Below are 27,172 nucleotides of genomic sequence, written 5' to 3' on the forward strand. Positions count from 1 at the left end.
ATGGTCTCTCAGGGGGCTTTTACACTAGGCTCGTTTGCTGTGGTCCGAGCCCGAGCACGATTGTTCCAATCGCCACCCGCAGCGTTGGTCTTCTTTCACACTTAATAGTTGTATCGAACCCAGGTGCATTTGCAGTCACCCATCGCAAACACACATGGAAAACACATGGAGAACACAACGCGACTATATTTATTTTTATTTTGGTGCTATAATGCACAGCATAGTGAATGACCACTGTTGACAGTGTTACGCATGCACATGATACTTTACTTCCTGAACAAGTGTGCACCCGAGTCCATGTTGCTTCCACATTCACGTGAACCGTGCCACAGTTCGGGAGCAACCAAACTCAGACCACCTTCTCCAGGTAGGAAAGGTACCCCAGTGCGCACCAGGGTCCGATGCAGCATTCACATTAGTGGTTTTTCATGCAAACCGTTCCCCGTTCTGCACTAAACTGCCAGTGTGAAAGTCCCCTCAGTCTAGTTCTGTAGGCTACACAATCATGGGGAAGACTGCTGACTCAACAGTTGTCCAAAAGACGACCATTGAAACCTTGCACAAAGAGGGCAAGACACAAAAGGTAATTGCAAAAGACGCTAGATGTTCACAGAGCTCTGTGTCCAAGCACATTAATAGAGAGGAGAAGGGTAGGAAAAGATGTGGTAGAAAAAAAAAGTGTACAAGCAATAGGGATAACCACACCCTGGAGAGGATTGTGAAACAAAACCCATTCAAAAATGTGTTTTCTGTGGTCCAAGGTCAACGCAGCCGTATACCAGGACGTTTTAGAGCACTTCATGATTCCTGCTGCTGACCAACTTTATGAATATGCAATTTTCATATCTATGGGGTATTGTGAAGAGGAAGATGCTTCAAAAGGCTATGGTTTAATTAATCAAATTTGAGTGCTGCAAGTTGCAAAATCAGATGCTGCGCTGCCTTTTTGGCTTTGTTTTGGTTCAAAGCCAAAAATGACCCTTATTTTTATGCAGAAACACACAGTTATATATACACATAGTTTAAACAACTGTTTGATAATAATTGTTTAAATTAATATAATAAATTAATATAATAATACCCCATGCTCTTCAGCACTGAATTGGCAAGCATTTCCAGCTGCAGTGTTGAACCCATTGCCCATTGGGATATTCTGCACCATCCTGTCACTTGTGAATTTGTCTTTTGTGGATGACCAGCCTTTTTGGGGGACTTGAATGAGTTAGTGACACGGTAATGATGCAATATTCTAGAAATCACAGATTTGAAATGACCAGCTTCTCTTGCAATGGCTGCTGAAAGCCTTCATCTGGAGAACCTGCTGTTGGAGGATTACAGTCACTTTAGAATGGCTCACCATCTTGCAAAGTCAGTGAAAACTGGAAAATTTAATTTCCAGTTAAATAACTGCTAGTAAAATAGGGTTTGACATATAATTAAGGAAATTAGCACCAGATACTAGATTAGCTATATATAACTAAAGTCGTCTGCGGGAGGGAGGAGGCGGAAACTGGCGGACATTCAAAATGAAACTTTAATAATAAAATAATCACAAAACAGCGTGACAGCCCCTCATGGACGACTGCCATGCACAGGCAAAAACTAAAACACAAAATAAAGTCCAGGCCTGGTCCTCTCTCTTCCTTCACTGTCGCCGCTCCTCTTTTGTATCTTTCCGATCTCCTCTGTGGGACTCGAGACCGGTGAGTGGAGCAGGTGTTGCTCATTTCCTAATCACTCCACCGGCCTCGCTCTGTTCCCACAGCTCTCAGCACCCCCCCCCCCCCCCCCCACTGATCTCACACGTATATACAGACGGTACTTCAGTGGGCTGTCATCTGCTGGTCGCTTTATACAGGGTTCGCCTTGCATAAAGCCTTTCCGCCCTGCGCAATTTCCTTCATGGGATTTATCCATTGTGTTGCAAGTTCTATCTGGACATCTGTTCGAGCCCTTGGAAACTGTATCGGAAAAAATCGGAAAAAAAAAGTTCTTCTTGTGACTTTATCCTCCCTCAAGAGAGTTGGGGATTTATAGGCCCTGAAGACTTATGTTGATGGAACAGCTTCATGGCATGAGACCGACCAGCTGTTTGTCTGTTTTGGACACAAAAATAGAGGTCATGCTGTCACAAAGCAACGGATGTCCCACTGGTTGGTGGAGGCTATATCTTTAGCCTATGAGGCGCGTGGACTCACTTCGCCCTTAGGACTTAGGACTTAGGACTCATTCCACAAGAGTAGTGGCTTCATAGCAAGCTTTTAAAGATGACCCATGCGCCCACTGCACCAAGCTGATAGTGTGCGCCCTCAGAGCCAGGAGAGAAGTGGCTTGGGCAACAGTGGGGATGAGGTGGTGGGCCCTCCCTCGCCAGAGGATGAGTTTAAACTGTTGACTTCATGGAGCTTCTGCCCATCCCTTGTCGCCGCCAACTTTGTCACCTTCGGAGCTGGCGAGGAAGACGACTCCATGCCGATCTCTGCATTGGAAAAGTATTGGGAGTCTCAGCCGGACCACCCCGACCAAGAGGGCCCTGCAGACCTCCAGAAGGAGCTTGGTTGAAACGGAGCTATACCTTGCTTGGAATGCACCTGACGAGCCTGTGAAGAGTAAGCTGGACTCGTGGACCCAGTGATGCCCCGCCCCGAACAGGACTCTCATTTCATCTGAAACAATCAGTGGTCAGGGCCTTGTAGGGAACGTCAGGCTCAGAGGAGGAACCCGAGCTGCGAGAGAGCCAGTACGCCATCCTCGGCTACCAAGCCATCTTCCTGACAGACTGCTAAAGAGGAAGAGAGAGTGTGCTGGAGGCCCTGCCCCCAAGCACCATGTTCAACACATGGACTGTTTTTATTACCTTTCTGGACATGGACAGTATACTGTACATACATTTTCAATGGAGGGACAGAAAGCTCTCGGACTAAATCTAAAATATCTGAAACTGTGTTCCGAAGATGAACGGAGGTCTTACGGGTTTGGAACGACATGAGGGTGAGTCATTAATGACATAATTTTGGGGTGAACTAACCCTTTAATTTTTACCTTATAAATTTGGATTGTCTAGATATGATTTGCTTTTGTTTGGTTGTTTAAAAAGTGCTAAAATATTGACTGATTGAAATGTAAAATGTATGCGTTTTTTAAATGACTATGTACAGCTGTGTTAGAAAAGGTCTAATTGACAGATGAAAGTTATTGCACATAGCTTCACCTGGACACGTAATGGAGTGTACCTGAATGTGGCTCGAGATCCTCAGGTCAGCATGAGGTGGCGTTCTGGCTCATTAGAGATTTTCTTCTGGGGTCGTCCTGATGACTATGAGGGTGTCTATCAGTGCACGCAACTAATGAGTTTGGCTCTGCTCTGTCCAGTTACATCAATATGTGTGTCACCAGTAAGCCCGTACACAGCAGAGGCCTGTACCTAGTTGAAGGAGTATCTTGAGCCAGTCTCAGTGGTGGTTGGACTTCCTCTCATCCTTCCCTGCAAACCTCCTGTAGGTCCACCAAAACCTGACACTTATTGGCTGAACAGCAGTAAGTGTCCGACTCAGATGTTTCTGATATGAAAGATAAAATGATCTAAAGTTGGAAATAATATCCATATTTTGGCTCTCCTAAACCTGATCTGCGGTGGTAAATATATTGTCTTACTATCATTTACATTCATCATCCAAATCAGTTTGGTAAGTTGTAAGAACAGTAACTTGTAAGTTTTAACTTTTAAATTCTCACAAATACAAGCATAAAAACAGGAAATATGTCTGTTGTGATTGTGAGTATACAAAATGTGGAGTAATTGCATAAAAGATTTCAAAATGTAAGTGTACATAGCATTGCTGATGTGTACAGACGAGATAAAGGCATCTACACCTGCAGGGTTAAAAGTGAACTGGAGGAGGTCACTTACTCAGCCAAACCCACTGTGATGGGTACCAGCATAAAATATATTCCATTTCTATACATGTATGCAGTGTAAACATGAGCATATTGTTGATGCATACTTTTGCTTTTAGATTTTCCAGACCCGCCTAGTGACGAGATATCAGACCCATCAGAGAGGAGCGTTAGACTCACCTGGGTACCAGGACTGAGTGTTATGTCTGTAAAGAGGACTCGTATTTGAACTTATTTTACTTTTTATTTTTCTCATTAGTTCCCATCAAGTCAGCACTCACATCACTGAACTGCATGAAAACATTCTAGCATCAACACCACTGCCCATTCCAAACTCTTAAAGTGACCAGCGCTTTTTATATCTTATCAATGTAACAAACACATAACTTTAATTTAACACCAGATTATGAGTACAATTACAGTATAATTACAGAGAGCAAGGGAACACAGTGTCTCGGGTGTGATCTGCACCAGAAGGGGCACGGTACTTTCCTAAGCCAATTGGCATGCCAACACGAACCATCAGATAACTTGAATGTAACTGGAGCTAACTGCTTGTGCACCTGCTGGGGCTGTGACAAGAAAGTGTGGAGCTTGTTTTTCCGGTGTGGCTGCTGAACCTGCACCCAGTCCATTGGGAAGATTCTTGGAATCTGGATCTTTTTCTTTGCGTCGAATCTGCCCCGCGCTTTGAGCTGTTGTCCATGTACCCTGGCTTTCACCACAGGATTTCCACCATGAGAAGTAGGAGGGCAAAGTCTATGCAGGGGTAACTCCAGCTCTCGCCCTAGCATCAGTTTTGCTGGCGACACCCCAGTGATGGCATGCTGAGCTGCTCTGTAGTGTAGAAGACTCTGAGACAAGTCCTCATTGAAAGAGCAGCCTTGTGCTAAGTGGGCTCTCAGACCATTTTTTAGTGACTTATTGAATCTTTCTGATAGTAAGCTTGTCGAATGTGTTTAATGCCTTTGCTTTGGATGTAAGGGGTTTGAATCCTAGGGAACACATGTTAGGAGAAAATTGTTAGCTTGAATGCAATGTAAGTCACTTTGGATAAAAGTGTCTGCTAAATGCATTAATGTTAATGTAATGTAGCTGGTAAACTCAGCAGACACTAGTTGGGGGCCATTGTCTGTCGTCAAGGTCCTTGGCAGGCCCCAGTGGGCAACGAGCATCTCCAGAAAGTCAATGATGGAACTGGATGTGACCGAGCCCACAGATGTAACCTCTGGCCACTTTGAATGTAGAACATAAACTACTACAAGGAAACACAAAGGATGAGGCACGTCATGGAGTTCCCCATAGATGTTCAGCTGAATGTGGTCCCAGGGTCGAGTTGGCCAAGGCGAAAACCCTAGTGGCGGCTGAACTGTTGATCCTGTTTTCCCACTTAGAAGACATGGAGCACAATCCCGAACAAGCTGTTCAATGTCTTTGTCCAACCCTGGCCATCAAACAAGATCACTACAGTGCTGCTTTAGTTTGACTGTGCCGTGATGGCCCTCATGCACCATAGTCAGGCATAGTCATCTGGGTCTAGCAGGAATAAAGGCGCAGTGCCCACGAGCCAAGCATGAGTCATTTCAGCATGTTCGTGTTTCACTCAGGCATATGGCAGGATTTCTGTTGCCACTTGAGTTTGCCAGTCATTCAGGACATACTCACGGACCGCAGATAGTGTGGAATCAGCAGCAGACTCTGCTGTGAGTTCCTCCAAGGACACAAGGCTGTCAGGGGTGCATGCAATAAATGAATAAAGTCCCTGTCCTCAGCCACCTGACAGAAGGCAATGGGCGATGACACAGAACAGAACGGACAACAAATCGGCCACCACATTATCTCTGCCTGAGGTGTATTGTATTGTAAAGTCATACTGCTGGAGGTGGTCAGTCCAATGGTACATGCACAGTGGTTTGTGACCAGACCCAGAAGGAGACATAAGTGCACTGAGGGCTTGGTGATCAGTCTGAAGGGTCAATTCTCTGCCATAAAGTTTGGCATGCCAGTGCTCGCAGGCCCATACACAAGCCAGAGCCTACCTCTCTCCTGTTGAGTAATTTTGTTCCGTCAGGATGAATGCGCGAGAAGCAGATAGCCTTGACGGAGGTCAAGTTTGGAAAAAATTGTTGAGCCATGAAAGTGTGTAGTCAGCTCCTCGATTGATGGCAGAGGGTAGCAATCTGGGATTACTGCTTTGTTGACGGACCTTAAGTCCACACTAACTCTTAGTCTGCAAGTTTTTTCTTAGCCACTGTCAGATAAAACAACAGGTGTCAACAGGTGTCAACAGGTTCGATGATGCCCTCTGCTTGCAGTTTCACAAGTTCTGCTGTGACTTCCTTACGCAATGCCAGTGGAATGCGGCTAAGTGACTGAATGACTGGTCTAACTGTAGGATCCAAAAGAGGCTGATGAGTGAACGCAGCTAGGCAGCCAAGGCCTTAAAACAATGTTGGCCATTCATGTTGGCAGAGACAGTTGACAGTCTGAATTTGAGCCCCCTTATTGTCTAGCAGAGAAAAGCCCAGACTAATAAACAGGTCCAATCCAATGATATTGCTGACATGGTGTGTAATGTGAAAAGGGAAGTCGGGTAGGACCTTGTTGCCATACTGGACAGGTGCATGTACAAGACAGATAACATAAATTGCAGAACTTCCATATCCAAACAGATTCAGACAAGGCGGCTGAAGGGGCAAGTGTGTCAGGAAATGTTCATAAGTAGTCATATTGAGTAGTGAGACTTTAGCCCCTGTGTCCAGTAGCAGTGAAATACAGGAATCTGCCATAGTAACAGCGCATGCAGAAAACCCTGCTGAATTGATATTTATTGAATGAATAATGGCAGGGGTTTTATTGTTAACATGTGGGTTTCATTGTGTAGGAGCTTGAACTGGGGCAGACTGACAACATTTTGCAAAGTGGTTCAGCTTTTGACAGTGTCGGCATGTTTGTCCCGGTGCAGGGCAGTCAGGGGCATGTGATGAGTGTCTAGTGGACCCACAATTTCCAAAGTTTGAGGTCTGTAAGATTTTTTTGTCAATCACAACTACAGTCCAATTACAACAAGGATGATTCCTATAATGATAATGATAAAGTTATAGTTGTAAAAAGAGTAGCCAAGTCCACAATATAACAATAACAGCACAGAGGAAAAATATTGTTGGATTCACATTCAGAATGATAAATGATAAAAACGTTGACAGCCAATTGATCCACCTGACTTTTAACACTTAAAGAGGCAGAAAACAAAATTGGAGCATGTGCTTATTTATAAATAATGTTATCATATGTTGGTATGATGCTTATATTGCTATCAATATAGTTATCACTCTTGGTGTAAACAGGCCATTATTGTGAAATATTATTATGTTTGAGAATAGATGTTTTCTATTTTTATTATATATTTTTAAATGTAATTTGTTCCCATGATGCAAAGCTGAATTTTCAGTGTCTTCAGTGTCACATGATCCTTTATAAATCATTCTCTTCTGCTGATTTGGTGCTTAGTAAACATTTATTACTATTATCAATGTTGAAAACAGTTGTTCTGCTTAATAAATTTGTGGAAACCATGTTTTTCAGGATACTTTGATGAATTAAATGTTCAAAAGAACAGCATTTATTTGAAATACTTTTGAAAAATCTTTTGTAACATTATGAATGTGTTCCGAAATAACATGGAAATCAGCTGGGAGGTAATGTTCTGATGATTGATGGATAGCAGTCATTTTATTCAGAGTTGTTGAATTGTGATGTAATCACGTGCATATGATTTATATTAACTGTGATGTTTATGTTGTGTCTGAAGCCACTGGAGTACAGAGAATGGACCGTAAGATCACATCTACTGAAGTTCTGTTCAGCATACATTAGAAGAAGAGATTCCGGTCAGTGCTTCACTCATAGTGGGTTCTCTAACAGGTCCAGTTGCCGCTCCATCTGATCTGAGCGTGTCAGACATTGAGAGCACAAAGCTGATAGTCCATTGGGATCCAGTGGCACGAGCTGACATCATGGGTGAAATAAAAGAGTACAAAGTATGGCTTCTTAGTTGCACAGGTAAGTTCATTCCCTCCCAGTAAATGATGTGGGCTGCTGATGGAGCTGTGGTTGGTTTCTCAGGTTTATTACTGGAGAGAGAGCAGTCGTCTGCCCTGGCACATTGTTAGCCGGAGGATTAAGACCAAGAGTTTTAAAGCTAATGGACCTCGTCTGTCTGGGACCCTGACCGATCTTGTACCATATAGTAACTACAGGATGTATATTGTAGTGGCCAATAATCGCTTTGAGGGTCCGCCCAGCAACACCATTGAGTTTCAGACACCTGAAGGAGGTATTAAACTGTCCAGTTAACATTATAATTGATCAAATAAATGCAGCCTTGTTGAGCGGAAGACAGTTATTTGAAAAACATTTTAAAAATTGCACTGACCACCAGCATTTGAACAGTTGTGTGTGTTTTTTTTATTGGCTACTGTTGTCATATGTTTTAAGTTTTGTATGTCATGTTTATGTTTTCTGCTTCACATTATATTAATTGTGACTTCTATATATGGATAACGCGAGTGTCCACAATGCCCTATACCAGACGGTATGTATCTCTTTAAGTTTTGTTATGCTGTACTCATATTAGACAGCAATTTGTCTTTTGAAAATCATATTTCCAATGTTACAAAAACTGCATTTTTCCATCTTAGAAACATTGCCAAGCTACGAAACATGTTATCTGTTTCTGATGCAGAAAAGCTAGTTCATGCATTCATGACCTCTAGACTGGACTATTGTAATGCACTTCTAGGTGGTTGTCCTGCTTTGTCAATAAACAAGCTACAGGTAGTCCAAAATGCAGCACCTAGAGTCCTTACGAGGTCAAGAAAATATGATCATATTACCCCAATTTTACAGTCTCTGCACTGGCTACCTATTAAGTTCCGTATCAGTTACAAATTATCATTACTTACCTATAAGGCCCTAAATGGTTTAGCTCCTGCATTACTAACTAGCCTTCTACCACGCTACAACCCATCACGCTCCCTAAGGTCATAAAACGCTGGACTTTTGGTCGTTCCTAGGAGAGCAAAGTCCACTAAAGGAGGTTGAGCTTTCTCACATTTGGCTCCCAAACTCATTATCAGGAATAGCCTTCCTGATAATGTTCGGGGTTCAGACAGGTTCTCTCTGTTTAAATCTAGATTAAAAACGCATCTCTTTCGCCAAGCATTGAAATAATGTATCTCTTAAATTGTGAGTGTAGTTGCATCTGATCAAATGTGCATTTTTATTCATTAGCTTGGGTTAAACTAATTTTAGTTTGTTGGATCAGCAGCTATGCTAATGATGTCTCTATTTTGTTTTTATGTTTTGCCACGGGATGTAACTAGGATTTACACAAGCTCCAGTCTGGATCCAGAACACTTGAGAAGAGATGATGCTGTCCCTCAGAGGACCTCAAATGATGCTAACCCTGAATCAACAAACAGAACTAACAAATAATGCTACAAGTGTGACTGAATCATATAATTATTAATTAATAATATTAATAATGTTCATCGTCTAGCTGACTACGTCTTGTATTCATTTTCATCCTGTCAAACGTGCACAAACTGACAGTCACCACCATAAGCTACTACTAAATATTGTTGAAACATAATTTTCTGTAAAGTTGCTTTGTAACGATTCGTATTGTAAAAAGCGCTATACAAATAAACTTGAATTGAATTGAAAAAAACTGTAGATCACATTAATGGACTACAAACCATTTATTCTCACACAGAATACAATCTAATCCTTTGCTTTGTACTATAGTATGTGTACGTGATGGCTTTTTTTTTTTTTTTAGTCTAAGAGTACTATCATAAATGTAGTAGTGCTTCACTTATTAAAATGCATCATGTGAATTAATGCTTTTGTTGTCACTGAAATAAAGGTTATAAAAGTTCACAGTGACCAGGGCCTATCAAGCTCCAAAAAAAGCTAAAACAAGTGATAAAAGCACCTTAAAATGGTCTGTAAGGAGTCTTCTGTAGTCATATGACACATTTGTTTGAGGAACAGACAAAAGTATAATCTTGCCTTCCTCCGAAGCTCACATCTATCCCAAATTTGGGGTTTTGAACAACATGAGTGTAAACAATAACAGTGTTTTCATATTTATATGAACTGTCACTTTAAGGGCCCGTTATGAGGCTGATAGGTCAATATTCTCCACTAGAGGACAGAGTGAACTGACCAGATCCTAAACACCAGCTCTACCACAAACATGGGCAATGTTACACAACCTGTAATCAAACATTGAGAAACCACAGTCTCTGTAAATTGTGTATTATGTTAAGTTTTTTATTATGTAAAAAAACATGACTAACAATACCAAGTGCTGATAATCATGTAAATTTACAAAGTTCAAAAGTTCAAAAAAGATTTATTTCATATTTGAGTCACATGTTTGAGTAATATTCACAATACAGCATTCCGTGCAATCATAGAAGGAAGTTCAAGAACCAGGGAAGTTAAATATTGCCACATTGTTTAAGAACTGTGTACTTCTCATACTTCACCATGACAGTGTTTTGTAATGTATAATTTTAAATGCTACTTGTTCCTTTTTCTTCTGTGCAAATTTAGTCATTAAATGACTAAAGCAGTTTTTAAAATCTTTTATACAATCCTTCATTTGACCCTGGCAGACTGTTTAATTGTCAAACAGTATAATTAAGGGATAATGTCTGGGCTAAGCACGAATTCAAGGTTACAATTTGAACATTGTCATTTGGAGTCAGTTGGAGATTTCAACTCCAGTGCAAATGAAAGTAACAGCTGTGATCATTATGTCAGTTTATTAGACCATAAAGATAAGCATTAAGCAAATTGCCGAAAAATGGAAAAGGTTCTGGTAACTTTCTGTGGACATTGTACACTATGAATATGTTCCTCTAGCTGCTTTAGATAAAATGTAAATCTAAGGATGTTTTACAGTCTTTTTTGATTGATTTTATTTTATTTATTTTTTTTGTTTGCAGTGGATGTAATTTTGTACATTTTATTCCATAAGTACGACTTAAAATGTTCTGAGAGGGCCTGTGCTTTTGAAATGACTGTTCAAATTAGACACTTGATTCACTGATTTATTAATGTTTAAACAATGCAACAAACACACCTACTGTACAGTCACAATGTACAAAAACTAAAGACTGTTAAAGTGCAATGATCCATCTTCTAAAAATGTATTGTATGATAACATCCAGGTCAGATGACAGGGAACTGCTATTTTAGGGAAATTCCTGTGTGTTCGTGTTTTTTGGTTAATCACTGATATTAAGCAGGGAGTTATGTGTGTTAGGGGTTAGTCTATATAAACAACAACTTCTGTCATTCAAACAGCAGTGGCAGACAGAGTTTCCTGACTGATACGACCGTCCCATTATGATGACCAAGCTCATTTTTCTAGCTGGTACGTGATTGTGATCTTACAGAAATGATTTTTAAGAGCTCCAATGCCTTAGAGTGTTTCATATGTTAACATTTCTTTTTACCTTGTTCCAGGCTTTTCCCTGGCACTGTGTCACTTTGGTAATTTTATTTGTTGTTTCATTCCTACGTGTTCTAAAATCACTATATACTACTGACAATAATATTAATAATTTATCCATTCTGCAAACCGCTTTTCTTATGTAGGGTCATAGAAAGAATAAATATAATAACCATTGCTTATAATAATATTTGTATATATATATATATATATATATATATATATATATATATATATATATATATATATATATATATATCGTAATTAATAATTGGATATTGTATTGCTATATATTATATTATAATCTTAGTTATTTCTTTCAGGATGGGCCTCCCAACTCGCATGCTACTTCACAAATTGGTCACAGTACAGACCTGATGCTGGAAAGTACCTGCCAGAAAATGTGGATCCACATCTGTGCACTCATTTAATTTATGCTTTTTCCATAATTAATCAGGCAAATGAGTTGGTCACGTACGAATGGAATGATGATACTCTCTACAAATCTTTCAATGGACTAAAGGAAAAGTATATATCTGATGTTTTGTTTGTGAAAGCATTATGTAATGTTAATTTGAATAATGATTATTTGTCAGAGCAATACAGAAAATAATGATTCAAATATTTGACTTGACAGAAATCCCGGTCTGAAAACTCTCTTGGCTGTTGGAGGATGGAACTTTGGCACAGCTCAGTAAGAATGCTGCTCAAAACACAGAATTCTGAAGGATGTTTGATAAACAAATTTTTCATTTTCATGAAACTTGTCATGACTTCAGGTTTACTGTCATGGTGTCCACATCAGCAAACCGGCAGACGTTTATTCAGTCCTCCATCACATTTCTGAGGAAATATGGCTTTGATGGTTTGGATTTGGACTGGGAGTATCCAGGTTCTCGTGGAAGTCCTCCAGAAGACAAGCAAAGGTTCACTCTGCTCTGTAAGGTACTGTAGTATTTACAGATTTATATATTATATTATATTATATTATATTATGTAAGATTTTATATATATATATATCTCTCTATATATATATATATTTATTTCAAATGTAGGCGTGCGGTATGCGCGCTCAAAATGGAAGCGACGCGCATGCGGTGTGAAGCGCTCATTTTTTTCCAGGCGCGTCCGCACCGCATCGAGTTAAAAACATCTCAACTTTTCAGAATGCCGCAAGCGCACCACAGGTCATGTAGCTTCCTCACCTTTTCCGTAACAACGTTGAAATCTCAGCCAAGATGAAGGAACAGCTGATATTAGATGTAGATTTTTAAATTAATTTAGTAGCAGAGCTACTGCAAGCAATTTTTAGTACTGCAAATCCATTTATCCATTGCTGAAATTTCCGCTTCTTCATGGAGAGAGCAGGTCATGGTTGCTTAGCAATGGCAGAAGTCTCAGGAACGCAAGTGCCAGAAGGATTTGGGAAAAAAAATCAGAAAGCCCCTTACAGTACGAAAACTTAATACGCTTAATACAAAGAGTGACGATGGCGGAGACAGCAAAACGTTCCAAAGTGTGGTTAAACTTCACTAGAGTTGATGCAGACAACGCTATCTGTCATAAGTGCAACATAATTTTTGCATGTAAGGGCGGAATTCAAAAGTGCATTATGTGCAGACAGAGAAATGCAAAGTTTTTGACTACCTAACACAACACTAAGTACCGATAAGTATACTGTTAAAGTACCGGACCGTTAAGCAGTATCGGTAAGAGTAGTAATACCATTAAAACCTTAATGATACCCATCCCTAAGTGCGAGTACAGGAAGAAGTAGAGAGAGCAAAATACCAGATGATGTGATAGTAAATAAGAAAAGATTTGTACTGTTTATGGTAAAAGTAATAAACTGTACAGCACAAACCGAAAGGTACGGAAGTTCTAAGCGGCCATGCATTATAATATTTTTTCTTCTCGTTTTCTCGTTATAACGACTTAATTTTCTCGTTATCTCGACATAACGAAGTTCGTTTTCTCGTTATAACGACTTCATTTTCTCGTTATCTCGACATAACGAAGTTCTTTTTCTCGTTATAACGAACTAGTTTTCTCTAAGAAGTTACAAAACTGCGCCAGCAGGTGGCACTATAGACCTGAATATAACTGATGGGGTGTTGTATACTATACACTTTACTGTACGCGGACCTTCCTCGTGATCGCTAAAATTTGTGCAGTCTTCATTACTGACATTTAATTAATTCATAAATGTTAAATATGCTTGAATCAATATGAATATTTTGTGTATTAAATTCCTGCTAGATGCATGAGTTTCACCAACGCGTTCTGTGTCATAAAATAACTGCTTATCAAAACCAAGGTTGACATCACTGTATTCTGTTTATCTACAGTAGGACGGGATTTAACGATGTAGGCTGATGTGCTTCTTTTCCTTATTACTAATCTTTATTGTTAACCATATTAATGAGAAATGTGATATATATGTAAAATCCATAGGTTTATTTAATTCAGTTTTGTTCTATAATTTTGTAATCGTTTTTTTCTACACACACACACACACATACACTACATGTACACATGGACGCTCTTTTCAAACAGAAGCTTGTAACACACATGATATCTGCCACATCATATAATGACTACTACAAATTACAAATTATATATAATTTTATTTGAAATAAAGGGAAAATGAAAAGTGAGTTTAATCCAAGCAGCTCTAATTTCGCGGTGTTGCCATTTAAACATGTTAATTACAAAAACAAAATGTTCGTTGTACTGTCTCTGGAAAAATCAACAGTGATTGATCAGCCTTTATTTATATACAGTATTGTAGACGTTATTACCTAGGCGAAATATAGGCTACAGTATAGCCCCTGCATGGTTGTCCATCAGATGCCTGTCAAAGTTGAGTTCGTTACTATAGCAACAGTAAAACTGTCATGTCGTTATAATGAGAAAACAAACTTTCGTTATGTCGAGATAACGAGAAAAATAAGTCGTTATAACGAGAAAACGAACTTCATTATGTCGAGATAACGAGAAAAATAATTCGTTATAACGAGAAAACGACTTTCGTTATGTCGAGATAACCAGAAAATTAAGTCGTTATAACGAGAAAACAAAAAGGAAAAATGCATGGCCGCTTAGAACTTCCGTAGGAAGGAGAACAGAAAAGATACAGATAATTGTCAAAGCAGCAGAAAGATTCCTAAATATTAAAGGACTGAAATTTGAGGAGGTAATGAGAAGTCTAATCAATACAGAATCTCAGCTTAGTCAGGAGATATGGGTTGGTTAATAATTATGTATAATTAAGTATCCTTCAGTGGAATGCCAGAAGCCTTTGTGCAAATGGACAAGAATTTAAAGGATATATAAATGAAATGAGTGAAAATATGTGTTCAAGAAACTTGCTTGAAGCCCAGATTAGATTTTGTGTTAAAAGGATATATAAGTGTGAGAAGGGATAGGGAAGAAAGGAATGGTGGATGATGTATGAATTTTAATAGGGGAGGAGTGGTGTATAGAGTTCTGGAGAAGGGAACAGTAATGGAGTACATAAGTATTGAGATATGGATTGGAAAAAATATGTATGTAATAAAACAATTCTACAATCATGTAAATGACTAAAATTAGAACGTATGGAAGGTATTAAAGGGATAAATGAAGATAGAGTAGTATGGTGTGGAGATTTTAACACCCATACTACATTGTGGGGAGGTCTAAAAACTGATAATAATGGGAGGGTCATTGAAGAGGTAATGGAGAGGAAAAATTTAGTCTGCATAAATGATGGTAGCTATACCTGTATGGAGTTAAATTCAGGTAATAGATCAGCAATAGATATAACAATAGTGTCAAATTCGATAGGAGCAATAACAAACTGGCAAGTATTGAAGAACTGTTCAGTGGGAAGCGAACATTTCCCAATAATAAGTGCTTTTGGAAATTGTGAGAGAGGGAAAGGAAAACAAGGAAATATAGTTAAATGGAAATATGAGAAAGCAGATTGGGAAAACTTTGAATTAATTAGTGAGGTAAGATTAAAAATGATCAAGTTTAATGAGGAAATAGTAATTGAAAATAAGTATGCAGAACTGGTAGAAGGGATACAGAGTGCAGCAAATGAAAACATCCCGATAAGGAAGGGGATCGGATGGGACAAATAGTCCCATGGTGGATTGAGAAATGTTTAATAGCAATTAGAAAGAAAAGGAAAGCCCTCAAGGTACTGAAGACAACACATAATTGGGAAAATGTAATATGGTATAAAAAAAAAAAGCAAGGCAGAAACTAGGAGGGTAATAAGTTAATTACATTAATTAATACAGATTTTATTAATGATGCAAGAGACAAATAAGAGGGTTCAATTTTTGTGGGTTCCAGCACACATTGGAGTGTTAGGGAATGAAGAAGCTGACAAATTAGCGAAGCAAGCCATGGCAAAAGAAAATAAAGATATGGACATTAAGCATAGTAAAGAAGAAGTCAAATCAATTATTAAAAGGGAGATATATAAAAAAATTGCTAAAGTATTGGGACAATGAAAGAAAAGGAAGACTGCTTCATTCAGTTCAACCACTGGTAGGAAGGGGAACGAGTTTGAGTAGGAAAAGGAAAGAGGATTGCATTCTATCAAGACTGAGATTGGGGCATACAGGTCTTAACTCAACAATGCATTTAATAGGAAAACATCCTAATGGTATGTGTGACAGGTGTGGAGTAAGACAAACAGTGGAACATGTAATTATAGACTGTAGTAAAAATGGAGAAGAAAGAAAGACATTAATGGGAGAAATGCAGAAGGAAGGTGATCAACGGGTAGCTTTAGGGGATATTCTGAATCCGGTAGGCAACCAAGTTAAAACATAGAATATAGGAAGGTTTTTTTTTTTTTTTTTTTTTTATAATTAGTGTGGGCGGAAGGGAATTGGGCTTTTAATGGAGGAGCTGAAACACACAGCAACATGAACGATTCCCATCTAGCCACTATAGTGAGGATTTAAGTCTCTGATCCATTGCCTACAGTAGATGGCGGTAACACTCTGAAAAAGAATGTGAACCACCAATAAGCACGAAGAAGAAGACACGAAGACACAAAATTTCCAACTGGCATGCACTGCTTCAAGTCAGACGGCGATCAGTTTGCGCAGTACTGCATGAAGTCGAACGCACCTAATGTTTTTTTATAAATGGTTCTTTGAGTCATTAGGCTCGTTCAACTTGAAGCGGGTCATCATCATCAGACAGGATTGGTGTGTGACATCAAAGTATCGCAAGAGCTTAGAGAGCAGACGACTCCTTGTGCTTTTGAATCACTCTCACTGTACTTTGATGTCACACACCGATCGGTCTGTGCAGCACCACTTCAAAGCCAATGCGACTATAGCCAATGGGGGAGCAGGGTTTCATATTTTATTGAAGAATCCCTGGGCACTGCCATTGGTTAGCGGATCCCCACTTGCTGTTAGCATTCCATTGACTCCCATTCATTTTGGCCTCACTTTGACTTTACATCTGAGGCGTTAAAAGACTCTATTTGTCCATTAATTATTTCTAAAGAAACACGAAAATGTATAAAAGGCCCCATTACCTTGGATCTTACGTTATTTTACAGTTTTTGTAAAAATAGGCCAACGATTGCATCATAACCACAGTAGAGAAATTACTGTATGGACAGGAGGAGAAGCTCGCAGGCAATATTTTACTGTCTATGATGCAATTGGGGGGGACGTGGATGCATAAAGTCAAGGGAGAAGTCATAGAGAGTCCATAAAAGCAACGGGACAAAATATTTCAACAACGTCTGCAAGATTCGGTGGGTGATTCATATTTCTCTTGGCACAGCGATTAGCAGACTTAAAATTGTCAGACAGGTTGCTCACATGACTTCTACGTCATCAAGCTCAGTTTGAGTCTGCGCAGTACGCTCAACCCCCAGGAAGTGCATTCTTCTAATTGACTTCACTTGAATAGTGAATTGTCTCCGTTGAATCCAATGTGTCCATCTCATTTACTGTCTATGGGTTCAATGCGCCAAAAAGTTCACTAAATTCATTCAAAACGTGGATTAAGAAATGAAATGCAGCTTTGGGTTTCTCGGAGATGAACAGGTCTGCTTAATTTTTTTTTTTTTTATAATAATTTTAACGCATTATATATATGTGTGTGTATGTATATGTGTATGTATATGTGTATATATATATATATATATATATATATATATATATATATATATATATATATATATATATATACACAGATCTTAATCCACTGCAAACCTGTGACTATAACAGGAGCTTTTCGAAGCTTATGAGGCAGAGGGTTCTGCCACTGGACGCCCCAGACTCATGCTCTCTGCTGCAGTGGCTGCTGGGAAAGGAACCATTGATGCTGGTTATGAAATTGCAGAGATCGCCAAGTATGTTTTCTGAAGAGTTTTTCTTCATTTTAAATCATGAAATAAGAATATGTTTTGGACAGCATACCTTAAAATACCAATCAAATGAATATTTAATGTATATAAAATATAAAATATTTAAGATTTTATTTGGTTGAATGTCTTCAGCCTGAACTGATGACTCTGAATTTACGTTTATCTTCTGGTAATGCAGGTATTTGGACTTCATTAATGTGATGACCTATGACTTCCATGGCTCATGGGAAACTGTTACTGGGCACAACAGTCCTCTGTACCGTGGCTCTGGGGAAACAGGAGACAACATCTACTTCAATACTGTGAGAAGGCCTTATATCCTACTGAATTCTTAGCTTCTGACATATAATATCATATAAATCATATAATGCAACAGGAAATTAGTGATTTTTGTCATGACAATGCAGGATTTTGCAATGACATACTGGAGAGATCAGGGTGCCCCTGTGGAGAAGCTGAGGATGGGGTTTGCAACCTATGGAAGAACATTTCACTTGGCATCTGCAGCCAGTGGAGTTGGAGCTCCAACTAGTGGTCCTGGATCAGCTGGAAAGTACACCAGAGAGCCCGGATTCTGGTCTTATTATGAGGTCTTACCACAACCTAAACACATGCACTTACATTATAATGTAATGTGATTTGTACAAAATAAATGGACCAATAGTTATGGACCAATATTTCTCCATCAGGTCTGTCCTTTCCTTCAAGGAACCACTGTGCAATGGATTGATGATCAGAAAGTTCCTTATGCAACCAAGGGCCAGGACTGGGTGGGATTTGACACCAAAGAAAGTTTTGAGACTAAAGTAAATGCCTCATAAAAGTTACATAAAATGTAATGCAATCTCATGTTCAGAATAACTAGATCTGGTCTGCTTCAGGTGAACTATCTAAAGGAGAAAAAGTTTGGAGGAGCTTTCGTCTGGACTCTGGATCTTGATGACTTCACAGGACAGTTCTGTGGGCAGGGCATATACCCTCTCATTGGACGTCTCCGTACACTTCTTAATAATGGTATGTCTCAAATCTTAATGAAGCCCATTGTTTCCACAGAAGACAAAAAAATAAATAAAAAATAAATAAATAAAATTGTGTTTTAGTAAAAATATATTTATAAAATAATTAGAAATGAAATACTAAGTTTTTATAATTATGAGACAAAAAGTCTTAGTATCTCATAATTTAAACTTTAGATCTTGTAAATTACTTAAAATGCCATTCATAATTTCTATTTTTCTCATGATTACTTTGTGTCTCATCATTTTGACTTTGTATGTCATTATTTTTTATGCCATAATAATAATAATTATTATTATTATTTTGTGGCAGAATTGGGCTTCCATACATCTGATACATCACACCTGTAAGAATTTTATAAAGAATAGATCATCTGCAGTCAGTTCTATGTCACCCCTTCATAATTTATTTTGTGATAATGACTGATCCCACTTATAACACGACTGCATTCCTTAAATTAATACATGTGAAATATTAATTTGACTTGAGATTGGTTCATAATGGTTCATTAACTGTACTTTATCTTAAAGGTTTTGGTAAAAATAAAAAAAATAAAAAAATAAATAGTCCATTTACAGTGTACAAAATGATTGGCTGAGCAACAAGATGAACACTGCAACAATATCACAGCAATTTTCATAAGTCCTCTGAGGTCTTCTTCATTCAAATTGATATAACTTGCATGCAAGATGGCACCAGATGCATTTGTATGAAAATTGAAAGAGCTTAATGTATGAGATATGAAAGTATAACTGATTTCAGTCCAAGTGTTGCTATGACAAAGCCAAATATCAGGAAATATCAGACAGTTGGATGCCTCAACTGATCAATCAGGAATTCCAGGGAGCAGTGTAATAAACTAGATTAATTACTGGAAAACTAGGATAAAATATCACATATTCAAATTTTCTCCTCCAGATATTCAACCAGTCTCTCAAAATACAGCACAAGAGCCTGGTAAGACCTCAGTAACAGCATCTACTGCCATATTTCAACCCACAAGACCTCCTGTTGTCCCGACAGCTCTGTCAGAGTTCTGTGTAGGCAAACCAGACGGGTTATATGTAAACTCAGCTGACCGGACGACCTTCATTCAGTGTTCTAATCACAGGACCTTTGTTCAGATATGCCCTTCAAACACAGTCTACAATCCCAGCTGCAAGTGCTGTGACTGGCCTAAGAATTAACCTTGTGTTGTCACTGTTCCACCCCTGCAAAGAAATCATGTGGAATTTTGGGGTATTTTTCTATAACTATTTGCAGCTAGTAGTGGCTTTCATACTTGACCTTTAAGTAATGTGATCATGTCTTTCAGTTTAACAGACAGTCGATGATATAATATTCCTTTCTTAAAATAATAATATGCTACATTTTGTTGTGTCTTAAAAAGGAGCACAGCCCGTCTAATATGTCTGAATAAAACTAACCTGATTAAGCATACATTGTTTGCATTTTTTACATTTAGATTGGGACTGCATTTGGTATCCTTGTGACATGTTTAATTTCTAAATATATTTTTAGATTTTAAAAAAAAAATCTATATTGAATATTTATTATAAATAAAAGACACATCTATGTTTGCATTAAAATACTTTTATTAATTTAAACTTAAAATTAAAAATTAATTTAATTTTTTTCAACATGTCAAATTTAACAATTAAGTTAATTAAACATTAACAGTAATTTTAAGTCTCAACACAAACCATATCAGTGCCAAAAATAACTAAGAATTCAAAGTAACATTAACACAACCGATAACAATACCTTTTGTGTTGAGCTGTAGCTTTGTGATGAAAGTGATATCCAGAGGTAAATGTTTAATGGAGCCAGACGTAATCACTCATAATAAATCACTTCAGTGTAACACAGTATCTTATCAGTAATCTGTTGGCTCATAATGCAAGCTTTGAAAATGTACCACAGCACTAACCAAAACCTTCATCAAATCTGAATGAATGGAAACACTAGCAAGTTAACTATAGAAAGAGCATTTGATTGAACAGCTCCATGAAGAGCTCAGGCAGTTTGAGATGAATCTCTCACAAGGTTAGTCCAATAGTTTAAACAACATCGCACCATTTACAGCTCGTGCTGGCTGTTGTGAGGTGGCGGCAACTTCCTGATGTCATTATTCTGGATGAGCTGGAAGTAGAACAGCACAATCTCTTCATAGTTCTGAATAGAGATTCTCTCGTTCACACCGTGAAATCTAGAGGAGGAACATGAATGTTTCATCATATAAAAACTTGCCATTTCAAGCTGGGATACTTCACTGTATTACAAAGAGCATTTCTCCTGTGTCTTACCTCTGAGGATCACCTGGTTTGAACCATGACGGAGCAAAGCGATATATATCTTGCGTGATATCCTTGTAGTGACGGCTGTCAGTGTTGCCAACACAGACACCTGTGAGAGGAAATCTTAGATCAGCTAGAAGTGGCTCTTCATCAGTCAATGTATGTATGTAAGGGGTGTTTCAGCAGAAATTGATCACTTGTCTTACCAGGTGCCACTGCGAGCCGGGGAAACATGCTCTGCACTGTTTTCTTTATGATCTGGAAGCCAAACGCCTGCTCATCATAGGAGCTGATGGGCAGCGGGTCGAATCCATCGACTAGCTCTACCTTTACACGCTCATCTGACACAGTTGACTTGACTAACTCCAGAACCTAAAACAAGACATAAGAACAAACTGTGAAGTAGTTCAGACAGAAAGGGTTTTGATTCTAACCATTGTAAATAGCATTAGATTCAAAGGGATAGCCCACCCAAAAATGAAAAACTCATATCTATCCAAATTATAAATATTCCTTTTTTTGCGGAGTTACAGATGACACAATTTTTAGGTGAACTTCCCCTCTAGAGTTAATCAGTTGTTTTAATCAGAATGATTCACAGAGAAACTGGTTGGTGTGAAGAAGGTGTGGAGGGCAAAAGTTAATAGATGAGCAATCAGAACTGAATGAGTCATGACCTCTCACCTCCTGCAGTGTTTGGGCTGAGTGGATACGGAAATTGACAAAAGCTTCAGCATATGATGGTATTATGTTAATCTGTCAGAGAAAGAGAAATAATCAGATCTCCATTCATTCTACTTTGTGAACTGCAACAAAAAAGAGAGGCCCACCTTTACACCAGAGTTAAACATAGTGACGGCCGTCGTGGTCCTCACAAAAGCATTTGTGTCGGGTTTTCTCTCCAACACCCTGCACATGAAAAGTACACAGATAATACCAGCAAGGGTTTAATGTGTTTACATGTTGCAATTAATTAATAATATGGTGAATATATACAGTTGAGATCACAATTAGAATTAATGAACACTAGTAATGTAATCTTCATCATTCAAAATTTAAAGGAATTTTAGTTCTGGATATACCATGCTAGTAGAACAGTGTTTAAGAAAATAACAAAGACATTTGAACAAAAACCCCTTTATTTTGTGGAAAACACAGTGGTCAGAATTAGAGAACAGCAATGATTGTAGCACAAAGAAAGATTACAACTAAAATTTCTGTTCTGTTCCAGTCAAAAATTGCTTTCAATGACTTTAGCACATCTGCGGCCGCAGGATATCACCAGTCTCTCACACTGCTCAGGGGTTATCTCTGTCCACTCGTCTTCCACAGTTTAGTGACTGTAGTTGGTTTGTTACACATAACTTTGTCACCAAGGATTTTCCAGAGATTTTCAATTGAGATTAGATCAGGACTCTGCAGGAGGTTCTGATAAACATTTGCATTCCCCCTGTCATGCATCTGTATAAGAGGCCCAAGTCCTGCTGGAGTAAACATGCCCCGATCCTGACACTTTCTCCTCCATCTTTCACTAATTTCTTTACACACTTTTGGTTCAGTCTTTGCCCATCTTGACAACGTACATGTTTCCCATCAGACCCAAATTATTTAAACTTGCAACATACCTGTCAGCCCTCTCGTTTACCCCGAGATTATCCCATATTGTTTATCTTTTTATATAAAAAAATTGCACTGTAAGTATTTGATATCTTTGCTAAATTCGACTACGGTAAAACTACCGAAATTTGTATGGCCCAAACCTCATTATATGAATAAGCACATCAACAAATTCCAAGGTTGCTCAGTTGCCAGATCTTGTATGAAACACATCCTTCTTACACAATAGAAACATACAAATTTCAACCCATTGGTCCCCTCAACTTGGCAAGAAAAGCTTAAGAATGAAAAGAAAATGAATTATCATTTTCAATAAGCCCTTCTGATTTTTGTTTTAGTCCAAAGCCAAAATATGACCCTTATTTTTATGCAGAAACACACCGTTTGATATACACAGTTTAAATAATTGTTTGATAATAATGGTTTCAATTAATATAATAACACCCCAAGCAATTCCAGCTGCAGTGTTGAACCGATTGCCCATTGAGATTCTCTGCACTGTCCTGTCCACTTGTGAATTTGTCTTTTGTGGATGACTGGCCTTTAGGGGGGACTTGAATGAGTTAGTGACACTGTAAAGATGCAACATTCTAGAAATCACAGATTTGATATGACCAGCTTCTCTTGCAACGGCTGCTATTGGCCTTCATCTGGACAACCTGCTGCTGGAGGGTTTCCGTCACTGTTGAACGGTTCACCATCTCGCAAGGTCATTGAAAACTGGAAAGTTACATTTCCAGCTAAATAACTCTCAGTAAAATAGGGTTTGACATATAATTAAGGAAATTAGCACCAGGTGACAGATTAGCACAGCTAACTGGGAGGTATCTGTATAAAATATTATTTGATATGACATTAGTGTAGTGAGTAAGGTAACCAATAAGAACTACCTGCTGAGTAGCGGAGAGAAGAGCCACAGATTAGACATGATGAATCGAAGAGGCAATCCAAACTACAAAAGAAAATGGAGAAGAGAAATCGTTTCACATATACAGAATACAGGTCAGTATTTCCCTGAATGTGGCCTGTAAAATCCTCAGCTTTTTACCTTATGGGCCAGGTGTTCAAATGTGCCACGTTCAGGACCATAACCAAACAGCCTGGGCATCGGATTTTCCTCTAATCTGGGAAAAGATGTTACCAATTACAACATGGCTTAAATAAATTTAGCTCAGTATAATAATGATGTCATGCAGCTGTTTTGAGAATAATTTTTGGACCCATTTTCCAATTATAAAAAAAATAGTTGTTTAGGGGTTTCCACTTGCCTTTTGACAGCTGAGGCCAAGATGCCAATGCTACTCTCTCTGGGAGGCATGGATGAATGTCCTGGAGCACTGCTTACACTCAGCTTTACAGTGGCTTGACCTTTCTCACTGATACCTATTCTACAAAACACACAGAGCGAATATTAAACTATAATTCAATTTCTAAATGACCCTGTCAATAGAATCACTCAAAATAACAGTCTCACAGGGCAGCAGGTCCATCCAGGCCACTTATGATCCCATCCAGCACTGCCAGGCCTTCATCTAAAACATACTGGAGCTTCACCCCCCGACTCTTCAGGAGCTTCACGATATTAGCTGCCCCATGTAAACCATTCACCTGAAAAAAACATATAAATAAGTTCATAGAAATAAGAACTCTAAATGACAACTAGTCAATTCACTTGAGACTGACCTCCTCATCGTGACCCAAGCCAATGAAGAAGCTTCTCCGAGGAGTATAACCTCGTTCTAGCAAGTAATCCAACGCCTGAAGGATCCCCTTCAAACACACACATCGCTACAGTTAGCATCAGGTTGGACTGAACAGATGTGCAATTGTTTCAGTGAAAAACGATGCAGTGCTGATTCACTCTACCATCACAGACTGTTTATTGTCGATGGTTCCTCGTCCATAAATGAAGCCATTGAGCTCTTGAGCAGAGAAAGGAGGAGCGTCCCATCCATCCGCCTCATCGGCCGGCACAACATCAATGTGTGCCAGCAGCATGTAGGGCTCCAGATCAGCCTCGCTTCCTGGTATTGTGAACAGGTGGCTGTAGTTTCCCACCATCTCATGTTGGACCAAACTGGATGAGAAGATCTTAGGGAAGACTGAGAAAAAATTCTTTTTTTTAAATAATACTCAACACAAAATCTAATTATTATTAAAGGACATGTAGCTGCTTTCAATGAATACAGTTAAAATATAAATGATGTCAAAGGAAGTGCATAAACTTCAGAAAATGTTATTTATTTTATATATGTGATTTGTATTATCCTGTTACCAAATGTGTAGAAGATAGCACTGTTTGAACATAATTATTCATTTATTTTAATTATATAATGATATTTGTTAAATATTTTTAATATGTTTACAGTATATAAAAATATTATATGAATTAAATCTTAGGTTAAATCTTACTGATAAAATGTAAATACACCACATTGCAAGTAACAGGGTTGTAGAATTTGCCTTAATTATACTTAATTATACCAAATGCCATTCAATCTATAATGTCTGTAAAACTTTTCCTGCTGCAGAAAAGGTCCACATTATATCACTTTCTGTGGACGATTTTAAAATGTTTTTTTTTAATGGGGAAGATGGAGTTGCAGCAGAATTTGACTCAAAATGTAGGACACAGCTAATTATGTTTTTAGTAATTAAAATGTGTATAAATAAAATATTGCGGTGTTGACTGAAAAGATAACGGGGTAACATTAATCAGCTCTGTTTGCTGTTGTTGGGTAACACGTGGTGTCTCTCACTCTTCCTCAGCAGCGCGTCGAACTCGCGCAGCGCGCTCCTGTTCACGTTAGTCTCCGTGAATGACACCGTGGGAATCTGAATGGCCGCTGCGAAAGAGACGAAAACAAGACATTACAGCATTCTCATATCTACAGCAGCAATCTACGCATGTTGACAGCACATCCCTCATCTCCGTTTACTGTATCTAATTCTATGAGTCTTCTTGATCCATTCACGTCACATGATGAGCTGCACGTCAAACAGCACGTTAGCAATCGGAACAGAGAGGCACTACTTCGGAGTATTTCTTCGTTGTTTGTTACCTTTGAAATTTGCCAGCAGATTCTTTCTCTGTTGTGGACTTAAATGAAGAGAAATGACTGTTGTATTTTCCCATTTTCCCAGCTGAAGCCCTGCGTCCACATCAAATGTAAACGTCCTAACTGTGGCAACAAGGAACAAAAGCGTAATCGAAATTATGACACTTAAAAGCAGCACTTTGAGAAACCTAAATAATTCCCTCTGAGAGCTGTGGCCTGTCATGTTTCAGGAAGTGCAAGAGACAGTCGTTCTGTCATGTGCAGAGTTCATGTTTATTCATGAGCTCAACGATGACGCAGCTCGCGCGCACTCTGCTGCTGTGGATTAGAATCACATGACAAAGAGACCGAGACTGTAAAACAAAACAAAAAAACAGTTGTTTTAAGCCAGTTATTTTTTTAAAAAATATTTTGCTGTAGTGTGTCAGTAGAAAATATCAGTCTACATTTAGTAACTTTTGCTATGAATTGTAATAATTCAGAGAGATGTTTGTATGCACAAGGAGTCTGACCACAGACAGTGCTGCACACAGAGATCTGATCTCAGCATCATCCAGCCCATTCATGAAGGATCTAAAAAACTGAGACAAACTAAATCCAGAAGAACTGTGGCAACGTCTCCAAGACACTTTTCCAGAAACCTACCTACAGATCAACGGTACTGTGAAACTGTAGATGTTGCCACAGTTTTTCTGGATTTATTTGTCTCAGTTTTTTTGTTTGTTTTATATTATATATATATATATATATATATATATATATATATATATATATATATATATAAATCATATTTTATTTCTGTCATATTTCAGTTAACATTTATATTTTATATAGCTTTAATCAATAATAAAAAATTATTAATATTAACAATTATTCTACATTAAAATTGAGAAAAACATTCAGTTATGTGGCAAATGTGATTTGCACAGTGAGAATCACCTGTAAGGCATATTTATAGATGACAGGTAATTAAAGATTCATTGCAGACATTAGGAGACTGATGGAAAGCAACAGGGAAGAAAATAAATGACTGTTTGTGCATGAAAATTGAGTTCCTTCTGAAAAGCTGGACTTAATGTGAGACATATAATAGCATTAACATGAGGCTCAGCTCATTATTCAAACACATGTCATTAAATTATAGTATAATATGAAGCACTAGCACTGCATAGACTACTACTTTAAACCAGTGCCTGTTTAATATGCAGAAATGTTGTAGTGAACCTTTTTTCTGAATTGTTTATTGTTAAAATAGCCTCATTCAAATGTTTGGGAACCCTTGGTTCTTAATACTGTGTGCTGTTACCTGGATGATCCTCGACTGTCTTTCTGTATTGTGATGGTTGTGCATGAGTCCCTTGTT

The 27,172-nt window shown here is 38.4% G+C and overlaps 2 protein-coding genes across 4 annotated transcripts in view; one reads left to right on the top strand and one right to left on the bottom strand.

The window, feature by feature from the left end:
• The window catches only part of LOC127944202 (acidic mammalian chitinase-like), a 41,068-nt gene extending 20,792 nt beyond the window's left edge, over nt 1-20,276 (top strand). Inside the window, exons 1-11 of one of the 2 annotated variants that reach the window (XM_052540045.1) lie at nt 10,969-11,347; nt 11,440-11,466; nt 11,749-11,953; nt 12,063-12,119; nt 12,205-12,370; nt 17,680-17,804; nt 17,998-18,121; nt 18,227-18,409; nt 18,509-18,625; nt 18,701-18,833; nt 19,755-20,276. In XM_052540045.1, the coding sequence (XP_052396005.1) occupies nt 11,320-11,347; nt 11,440-11,466; nt 11,749-11,953; nt 12,063-12,119; nt 12,205-12,370; nt 17,680-17,804; nt 17,998-18,121; nt 18,227-18,409; nt 18,509-18,625; nt 18,701-18,833; nt 19,755-20,023 (1,434 nt within the window). In that variant the 5' untranslated portion in view covers nt 10,969-11,319 and the 3' untranslated portion in view covers nt 20,024-20,276. Of the gene's footprint in view, nt 1-10,968; nt 11,348-11,439; nt 11,467-11,748; nt 11,954-12,062; nt 12,120-12,204; nt 12,371-17,679; nt 17,805-17,997; nt 18,122-18,226; nt 18,410-18,508; nt 18,626-18,700; nt 18,834-19,754 lie in introns of those variants that run through there. The other variant, XM_052540046.1, reaches the window with a different exon arrangement.
• Nucleotides 1-26,079, bottom strand: part of LOC127944199 (N-fatty-acyl-amino acid synthase/hydrolase PM20D1.2-like) — a 32,851-nt gene extending 6,772 nt beyond the window's left edge. Inside the window, exons 1-13 of one of the 2 annotated variants that reach the window (XM_052540041.1) lie at nt 25,813-26,079; nt 25,510-25,596; nt 24,617-24,852; nt 24,434-24,520; nt 24,225-24,358; nt 24,019-24,138; nt 23,799-23,874; nt 23,641-23,702; nt 21,964-22,042; nt 21,818-21,889; nt 21,340-21,505; nt 21,143-21,242; nt 20,942-21,045 (exon numbers count right to left, since the gene is read on the bottom strand). In XM_052540041.1, coding sequence (XP_052396001.1) covers nt 20,942-21,045; nt 21,143-21,242; nt 21,340-21,505; nt 21,818-21,889; nt 21,964-22,042; nt 23,641-23,702; nt 23,799-23,874; nt 24,019-24,138; nt 24,225-24,358; nt 24,434-24,520; nt 24,617-24,852; nt 25,510-25,596; nt 25,813-26,032 — 1,543 coding nt within the window. In that variant the 5' untranslated portion in view covers nt 26,033-26,079. Of the gene's footprint in view, nt 1-20,413; nt 21,046-21,142; nt 21,243-21,339; nt 21,506-21,817; nt 21,890-21,963; nt 22,043-23,640; nt 23,703-23,798; nt 23,875-24,018; nt 24,139-24,224; nt 24,359-24,433; nt 24,521-24,616; nt 24,853-25,509; nt 25,597-25,812 lie in introns of those variants that run through there. The other variant, XM_052540040.1, reaches the window with a different exon arrangement.
• Between the last annotated feature and the right edge of the window lie 1,093 nt (nt 26,080-27,172).

The sequence above is a fragment of the Carassius gibelio genome, chromosome A23 (genome assembly GCF_023724105.1).
Source record: "Carassius gibelio isolate Cgi1373 ecotype wild population from Czech Republic chromosome A23, carGib1.2-hapl.c, whole genome shotgun sequence".
Taxonomy (NCBI): Eukaryota; Metazoa; Chordata; class Actinopteri; order Cypriniformes; family Cyprinidae; genus Carassius; species Carassius gibelio.